This window comes from Tetrao urogallus (assembly GCF_951394365.1).
Source record: "Tetrao urogallus genome assembly, chromosome: 1".
NCBI classification, from domain to species: Eukaryota; Metazoa; Chordata; class Aves; order Galliformes; family Phasianidae; genus Tetrao; species Tetrao urogallus.
The window spans coordinates 137,839,122-137,848,597 of NC_136813.1; the positions used below are offsets into that span (position 1 = coordinate 137,839,122).

The following is a 9,476-nucleotide window of genomic DNA, read 5'->3' on the forward strand; positions in this document are numbered from 1 at the left end:
GAGTAAAAAAGAGAGTAAGTAGCTCAGTGTGGGCTGATTCAGCCCTGCACTGCAGAGTCCTGTGCTTGCTCTGCACTTTTGTGGGTCTGTCTGTGCAACTCTGCCTACTGCATTTACCAGCCCAGGTGCACGCTGAGGGGTGTTCCCACTTCATGCATTGAGATGGGGGTTTCGCTTTGCAAGGCAATGGCAGCTTTGGGTTTTCAAAGAATGATTATCAGCAGAAGCTGAATGGCAGAAGATCTGGAGCGTTCCTGGCCACATGAGGGGCAGGAGGGAAAAGGTGCAAGTCAGGCGTTGGTGCCCAGTGTGAGAAGTTAAGCAAAAAGGACAAGCTATGCCGGCTCACAGGGATGTTGACTTTACTGATACGCCTGCCAGAACCATTAGCTCCGCCTGGCCGTTCTGCTCATGCCTGGCAGATGCGCGCGAGTATGGCGCAATAACCAGAAGGAAATGCTGCTTAGCTCCACTCCTTAACGGGCCCTGGGCTACTGGGAAGGCATCCCTGACGTCCGGCAGCGGCGCTCCAGTTGGCCACTTGTATTTTATTTCTGAAGATCTCACTGCGTGCTAGGGTCCTCTTCCACGCGGACATAGGGGTCAGAGGGCTGTGGTGACTCATAGGCACGTGACTGACACCCGTCCGTCACGGGAGGTGGATGGGCAGCCTGCTGACAGCACCGTGAGTAGGGGACTCTGGGGAGGCAGCACGCGTGGGGCTCTGACACCTCTCCTGGGATGCAGCCAAGCTGGGGAGGGAGGCGGAGGAAGTTGGGGATTTCACAGTTTGTAGGTTTTGCTTTTGGCTCTGCTGGAAGGACACCTGCTTGCTGTTAGTCAGGCCATAAACCATGGTTGTCTTCGTTAATACCTCCGTTCTGAGAGCGGAGGCAATGTGGAAGGTGGTGTGAGGTTGCTTTTCATCTGTGCAGGCTATTGCAGCACGGACGTGAAGGCAAATTTATGGGGTATCTGTTACACAAGAGCAGATAGTGATATTTTTGGCAAAAGGTGGAGGACACTGAATCCTGACAATGAAATATGTCTGTCTGCTATATTAAGAGCTTTACTTTCATTTCTTTCTCCTTGGGGTTAGATGCTGAGTGAAAAAAAAAACTGTCCGGGAGCACAAGCATTGGGAAGTGAAAGTGAAAGCGGGACTGAAGCGCACCCTTTTGTAGAGAGGGTGGGGTTAGAGCAGAGCAGGGGTCCCAGATCTATGCAGAGGTAGCAGTGGTCTGTGGAGTAGGGGGAGAGGGAACACGGATGGGGGGGAGCAGGGGGAAGAGCTGCTGGAAACTTCATCTGATTCTTCCCAGCCTCCTTGCCCATTTTCCTCTGTTCCTTCTCCACCCCCTCCAAATCCCACACTCTATCCAAGAACTCACAGTTCTGCCACGGCAGCAGCATACCGCTGTGCAGAGGGGAAAGAAGGGGCGAAGGCATCCAAAAAAAGCTCCCAGGAGCATTGGATCTCATGAATGTCCTGCAATGGGGTTTGAAAGAAAATGAATTGGGAGCGTTTTTCTAGGAAAAGCCTGGCTAGTGTTACTCTGTATAAAGAGAACAACAGTCTGAAGACAGCGGTGGAACAAGCTAAGGCTGGGAAGGGGACTTGTGTCCTTCCTTGCTCTTTGTTCTGGCAGGCCAAGGGGCTGCCAGGCCTTTGTTCATGGGCCTTTGTACTGCAACCAACCCTAGAAGGGAACTCCTTGTTTGTTTTCCCTTGATTAGCCTGCTTTGAATAGCCTGATTCCTGCCAAAGCATGAAGGATGTCAGAATCAGATGAATGACCATTTCCCATTTCCCCTTGCACAGCCTGTTGAAATTCCTTGGGCTGCTGTGAGTATCTCCACCACAGACCCTTGCAAACTCCATAGCAGGCAGGTGGGCAACTGGCTTGGCTGCATTTGTGCGCCCTGCAATGAGGTCATGATGCAGGAGCACAGAAAAATGTTAGCTGGGCTGCAATCCAAAGCTGGGACAACCGAAGGAGGAGGAGGGAGAAAAAGCAAAGGGAAATTTGTATTTGAATTGCTGGTGGCCACCTGTTCTGTCCTCAGAGGTGGCATATCTTAAGGTGGAGCATGGGGCGGGCACTTTGAACTGACATGGAGAAATTCTAGGAAAAAATTATTCACTCAGAATGTAGCAAAGCACCAGTACAGGCTGCCCAGAGAAACTGTGAATGTCTCATCCCACAGCAAGCTGTGTCTGGCATGGGGAAGCCCAGCCTCTCCTCACTGGGGCCCCTATCCTCACACAGCCCCTTTTCTTTCCTCATCAGAGAAGGAGGAGTGGTGCTGCTGGTGCTTTCTGAAGGCAGTGGGATTTCTGCTTAACAACTGTGTCTTGTTGCTGTTATCCAGGTGGCACTGCTGACCTTCATCTAAGAAACCAAGTTAATTGCGCCAGTCGTGTTTTCTCCTAATACACGTTTTAGAGAAAAAATGGTGACCCAAGCCACAGAACTCAGGGTCATTCCTCTGATACGTGACATGTCAAATATGATGTAAAGCCTGTAAAATAGATTAATATCAGTTCCTTGATTCTGCACTTCCCAGCCCAAGATGTCTCCTTTTCTGAGATGTCATTAGACTTCTGAGATCAGCAAGGATACTGTATAGGTTGACAGCTTTGGGAAAGACTGACTCTGGATTTCTCTTTCTGTGCTAGGGGTGAGGACGCAGCCAGGCACTGACCAGTTCTCCTGTGCTTCTGGTGCCTTCAGACCCTTCTGTTCATCCTCAGAATGGCGTATGCCTGGTATTGGCTTGATGACTTGGGGCAGTGGATTGAATATGGGAAAGAGGTGAGATCCATGGTTTGATGCTGAAAGCTCCTGCTCAGCCATCTTTGGAGAGTTGCTTAGGACATATTGTTTGGCAGTGATGTGTTTTACATGTCCTGCTGGTGCCACTGTAGTGCTGCTTTGATGCCCTGGTGGATTTATCTTACAAAGCGTCCATCAAAGCAGTACCGAGTCTCTGTGAAAGCTTCCAAAGGACTGCCTTTAGAAATGGGCGTATTTTCCAGAGATGATGCAGACTGAAGCTGACCTCATAGGGTAAACACTTTGGTTGCTGTTGTATCAAGCAGTTGTTCGCTGTGAGGTACCTTCCCCAAAGAACAAAATGCTGGAAGTCTTTGAGACTAGTTCCACACAGCATCTCATCACAGGGACCTGAGGAAAAACTGGTATGTCCCCACAGTGCCACTTACACCGCAGGCTTATTTCTAACGTGTATAATTTCCTTGTTCTATCTGTAGCACCCGATTTATCCCCATGCCACAGTAAATTCTGCAGATCTGGAGGAGGCATTTCTAGCTGACCAGAGAGGCACTCTGACATTTTGTGCTGGTTCTCAGATATATGAATTAAACTTCAAAGGTAAAGTACTTCTTTGCTTAATATTCACTACACTGCGTTGCTGACTCTAAGGTAGCCTTTTTCATACAAAGAATTATCAACCTGTGGGTATCCGGATTTCTTGGAACATGTCTTTTTTCTTCCTATCAGTTCTCTCCAAGCAGAGCTTGAACATTATGTACTTTTCTCTGTAGTTCTGAGATTCTCTGATCAAACTTCTAGATTTCCGCATCTGTAGTCGATGCTGTATATTGAGAACAAGAACTGAAATAAAATACTTCATGGTATTTGACTTAGGCATTTGGGTTTATGTAACTAAAGAGGAAACAAGAAAGGAAAAAAAAAAGATCAGAAAAGTCAAATGGTGAAGCAAGCTCTAGTAGACATCTTATAAACTAGTTATGAGAAAACACACAGTGCAGCAAAGGAAAATTATGGGCTAGTTACAGAGAAAGAGAATGGAAAAATAAGAAATGCTTATCTGTTTCTAATTTATTTGTATTTTTTTAACCATTTTAAGGTTTCTGTTAGTTTTCGAAAATTAAAATCTGTTTCCTGGCATGAATAGAAAGTGTGACGTTTGAAGGAAGAAACAATGGCTGGTTAGCAATGTCACACTGCGTGTGCTCTGTGATACTGTTACAGGATGAGAAACAAAAGACAGGCTTTCTTCTAAGCACCAAGTAACAATCCTGTACTGCCAGGAAAGTTAGGCTTAGGGACTCCATCTCATTGAAAACCCTTCCCTGCTGCAGGCCAGACATCAGATGTGGTTTTCTCTGGCTGGCAGCCCAGGTGTGAGTACATCTGCAGGTGCAGTAGTTGGTGGTTGCCTTTCAGCTTCACAGCCTACACTAACAGGCTGTTGACCTTGGTGATCTCCAAGCAGAAGCTGCCCAAGTGGGAACGGTCTCAAACTATTAAGTAGGGAATGGGGTGAATGTGATAGCAAGAATGTCACCCGGCAGCCATCCTGGGCTACCTGCTTTTAAAACTTTTCCTACGTGCATTCCCTGGGTAATAAATTGCATAGTAGTGAGTCATTGTGTTTTTCTTTCAAGACATGGTCCAAAGAAATGTGGTCTATGCAACTGAAAGAAAAGTTATGCGGCTGCCAAAAAATTTGTACTCTCGACGTGAGCAGGACAAAAGGTACTATACTTGCATTATTTAATGGAGATGTTAGATGATGGCATTTTTCTACTAAGAAATCCCTCTTTTCTCTCTAGAATTCAATTTTAAATTTCTTAAATTCCTTTTTAGAAATGAAATTTGCTGACTGGTTTAACATTAATTTTTGCTGTGACATTATTTGTAAATTATGCAATACTTCTGTGAAATGTGCGTGAGGGATGTTTGGTGGCAATCCTGGCAGCCATTGGAGACTGGAGACCTCCAGGGTAGATTTGTTCCTTCTGTGAGAGCAAGATCATATAGGGCTGACAGAACTGTGCCAGGAATTTTTGTTCCTTGACTTATAGCTCAACAGTGCTAAACCATACACAGGGCAGGAACAGGGGAGTGCCAGTCCTGAGACTGTGGAGCAGATAGATGCCATTTCCTGGAAAGCTGAAATATTAAATAAAATAGAAGAAATTCCTGTAAATGAAGTGTCCTGGATGCAATCATTTTTAGTTTGTATTTTCATAGAAGTTTGGTCTGCCAGCATTTGGGCATGTTTGCTTTAAAAGTTAGTTGTGCTATTGCTTTATTTCAAAAAGAGCTATCTTGACTTTCAGAAACTTACTGGCAGGCAGTGCATAAGAACCCATGGGTTCAATTTAAGGGCTGGTTCAACCAAAGGCTGGCTGATTTAAAAATAAAGCAAACTAGAACTTCTGAGTCGATGGTAATGCCCCTATTGCCTGGAGCAAAACATTCATGCCAGGTGAATGATTGAAGACTTGCGTTGGAAGTTATTAAGGACTAACTAATGCAGCAGTGCATGGGGACATTACTGCCCACCCATGTCCTCTGCCAGGCTGATCCTGGGGAACAGGGAAGGTGGGCTGCTTGTCTGGCCAGTGACTTTGAGATGAGTAGGCACCTGGAGGGAGAGGGCTCTCATCCCAGCTCACTAGAAGTTCAAGCAGCTCACATAGAGGTCTATTGGAGAGCAGTCGTATAAACTACGGTAATTCTTGACCAAAGGTCTCCTACAAATGCCTGCCAAGAAATTCATTAACATCACTAGGATGTGTATGGAAATTTAAACTGGAGAGAAAGGAAACTGGAAGGTTGGAAAAAAAAAAAAAAAAAAGAAAAAAAGAGAATCCAGAGAAGCCTGAAAGCTGCTGTAGAGCTAGGTGAATTCTCCAGAAAGGAGATTTGGTGAGAAGAGTTGTGGATTGACTTGCTCTTTCTTCTTTTTCACAGCCTGTATACAGAACCATCATGTTCACTTTATCCTCCAGAATGGGACCAATCAGCACTGCCTGAAATTGGGTACAAGGTATGAGTTTTCACATCTCCAGTGGAGTGGGTGAATTGTGTCTATTTATTGGTCTACGTTTCTTGGTCTCTTTGAAGCAAATGTCATTTGCTGTGGTAAAATTAGAGCCGGGCCTGTAAGGAAGTATCTAGAAGGACCTCAGGTATCAAATTAAGGTGAAGCTGATATTCACTCGTCTCCACCTTGGATACTGCTGTGCATTTCAGCTCTAGGTTACTTTGAAGTAGAAATAATCTGGATGCATAAGAAGTGTGTACACTGAGGGAAGCTTGTGTTAGACTGCAATCATTTCCTTGTGCAGCAGCACCTCAGCGCCTGTGCTTCCAGTCTGGCAAGAGAGAGTGAAAGTGGGGATAGAATATTTGATTGGAAAGACAGGAGAAACTAACGATTTTAATTGGTAGGGTTTTCCTTTTAATGTGAGCAAGTTGATAATTCCTTTGGAAGGACTGGGAGTTGTTACTATCAGAAATACCTTACTTTTGGTCTTTTTGGATTTTTCAGTTGGTAGATGTTGGCAACACTTCCAGTGAATACAGAAGAATTGAGAGTCTGTTTCAGAAGACGATGAAAGACTACAGCATCTGCAGGCTGCAGAGGATCCAGAACCCAACCCTTTGGCAAATTTTTCAGTGGTTTGTTTCTATTTTGTTTCATTATTCCGATGGTAGCAGAGCGTGTGGGTGTCTCCTCATCTACTGTCATCCACAGTCTGTGATAGGAGTTGCCAAAGGCAGTAGCCCAGCAGAGGTTTGATTGCTACGTTTCTGTGTGCAAAGATCCTGCTGGTAGTGAGTTTCACAATAGGTGCATAAGCACAAACACGTGCATATGCACAAAATGGGCTTTTATATATATATACATATAGATGAACAAAAAATCAACACAGACAGCACAGCACTCAAGAAATGATAAATAGTGCCAACAATGTCATGCTGTTCCCTTTTCTGGCTAATCTGGATGAAAGCCTGTTGGTGGAAAACAGATACAAACACGCACCTGTACATGTCTCTTCAGGAGCTGGACTTAGACATTCAGCCCTAGGGAGTGCTAGCCCTGGGATCCTCCCATCTCCCATCTGCATTCTGCACAGAGAGATACATGTACAAATGGATCTCTCAGCAGACCCCTATACTTTGTGCTGCCATCAAGTAGTTTTCCTGAGCCTCACTGTTCCTCTGGTAGGCAAGGTAGAAACTGTTCTCTAGCACCTGGCCCAGAGATATGACTGCTCTGATACCCATGTCCCAGGTCACTTGCTCTCCTCTCTGGCTGTCCAGCTTGACATTCACTAGCAATCATGCACTGACATGCATAACCTTCCTTGCTTCACTTGCTACTACCCTGAGGCTCCAGTCCAGTTGCAGCACTGAGGTCCTTCATATGCACTCCAGCACACTGGCTGTAGAGTTCACCACCCAGCATATGAGCTAGAAATGAAGTCTGATGAAGAGATAGGTCAGACTGCATGGATCAGGCACAGGGCATGGCTAGACAAGCCTACAGACAAGTCAGTCACCTGTCCATGCATGATTAGGGGCCTTCTTTATCTCCTTTTCCATCTGTCTTGCTATACGTGTAATCCCCAAATCATATGCCCTTCCCCTGCATCCCATAATAAGTTCTATACTCCTAAAGGGAGTGCCCACCTCAGTCAACGAGCCATGCCCCAGAACCTTTCCATTGCTTGTGGTGCTAGGTGTCACCCCAGCCCCTAAGGGCCCCTTGGCAGGGACTGGGGCTTCTTGCTGTCTGGGCGTGTTATTGAGAATCCCTCACTTGTCACTGCCTCCACACTCCTATGTGTGTTTGCTAATGTTATTCAAAAAGAAATTTATTTTCCTTCACTGTGACTGAGTTGTGGAATCTCAAATTTATTCTTCTCATGGGGCTTAAAAAAATATATTGTTGTTTATGTGATAAAGCCAGAGGTAGAGTTTACACAGTTTTTACTGTGGCTTCATGCTGTTCATTTCATAACCATACTCATTCATTCAGGATTATAAAACCTGGGAACTGGGAACAATTCCCTCCTGAGAGATGTTTGTCTCTTTATTCTCTAATGTGATATGTGAAGCTGTATGCAACGTGGTCCACGATGATATGAGAACTTTCTGTTTTGCTGTAAGGAGCCAGCTGTGCTGCAAAGTACCAACAGGAGGGCACAGCAGGCAGTATCCCCACTGACAGTGGTTTGTGTCACTCTTCCTCCACAACCCCGAAGTATGAGGAGTTGGGTTGGGAAGTTGTCCTCATTTAAATCAGGGCAAAATGGCATTCATTTTTTGTCACTAGGCAGAAGGAGCACATGAAGAAGCTCCATAAATCAAACTGGGTGGATGAGCGGCTTCTGTTCCACGGGACAAACGCATCTCATGTGCCAGCCATCTGTGAGCAGAATTTTGACTGGAGGATCTGTGGCACTCATGGGACAATGTATGGAAAAGGTACAAGAACATGAGCTGGACTTACATAGAAATTCTTAGGGTGTTTCTAGAACTCGGGGAAAAGCTCAGCACGAGCTGTGTTTTCTACTTATCCTATTTCTTTAGACTTTCTTTTGTTGGTGAAGCAGCACAAAGCTGTTTCTGCTATTGGTGAGAGCAGCCATGTCAACTCATGTAGTCCTACCATGGACCCACTCCCAGCTGCAGTGGGGACTCCATAGGCAATGGCAGGCTTGGTGGGAGGGAGTTTGTGGCACAGCACAACAGGCTGCACATGTGACCAGTCTGTGTGACGTGGCTGTCCCAGATGCCACACACCTGCCCTTAGTGCAATCTCATCTGTTCAGATCCGCATCTCTGCAAGCTGTGTCAGCAGCCTTCAGGAGGGACGGAAAACATTCCTCTTTGCCTCAAGTATGTGCTGTTTGACAAAGCTTTTAGACAGGTGGGACAGAGATATTGATGGAGAAATATGGCTAGCATCTGTCTGCTTTTAAAAAAGCCCACATGAAAACACTTGGCAAGGATATGTTCAGAGCTATTTGGGGCTGTTGGATCACTGGCTGCCAAAGAGCTGATAGCAGATGTTCGTTCCTTGGTTGATGCATTCTCTTACCTGTGGCTTTTCCTGGTCCTAGGAAGCTACTTCGCCAGAGATGCCAGTTATTCTCATGAGTACTGTTCCTCTAGGATCAGCCGCTACAGCATGTTTGTAGCTCAGGTCCTTGTTGGGAAATTTGTTCGAGGGGACTCTGAATACCTTCGTCCTCCACCCACACCAAACAATCGCAACAGACTTTATGACAGCTGTGTGGATAACCCGGAAAACCCTTCCATCTTTGTCATCTTTGAGAAGCTCCAGATTTACCCTGCCTATATCTTGGAGTACAGCAGCAGTTCTCTATGTGTGATCCTTTAATGAATGGCAGAATATTCTTTGTATTTACACTGAAACGTTTTAATAAATCTTTTCATTCATGTTTGTACAGTTTTAGAATTTGCTAATGCTAAAATTTCCTTTAAGATACTAAAGGACATTTTGTAATGCAAAACAGTATCAGTCTCCCAAGGGTCTTGGGGGCATAGTTTTTGTTGCAGGACCTATTGTTTTGCCAACAGAAGGTGCTAAAGTTCCACCTTATCTCTTGCGTAGGGTGGGGTCATGCATACATACTGGGGTGGCTCTGCATACTCTAATGCAGT

At 45.5% G+C, this 9,476-nt stretch overlaps 1 protein-coding gene across 1 annotated transcript; it reads left to right on the forward strand.

Moving 5' to 3' along the window:
• Positions 1–2,756: 2,756 nt before the first annotated feature.
• Positions 2,757–9,192, forward strand: LOC306944031 (protein mono-ADP-ribosyltransferase PARP12-like; the record flags this gene model as incomplete). Its single annotated transcript, XM_079532460.1, has 7 exons — positions 2,757–2,816; positions 3,275–3,395; positions 4,436–4,526; positions 5,751–5,826; positions 6,331–6,461; positions 8,122–8,273; positions 8,912–9,192. The coding sequence occupies 7 exons, from the start codon at positions 2,757–2,759 to the stop codon at positions 9,190–9,192; spliced, it is 912 nt and encodes a 303-aa protein (XP_079388586.1).
• Between the last annotated feature and the right edge of the window lie 284 nt (positions 9,193–9,476).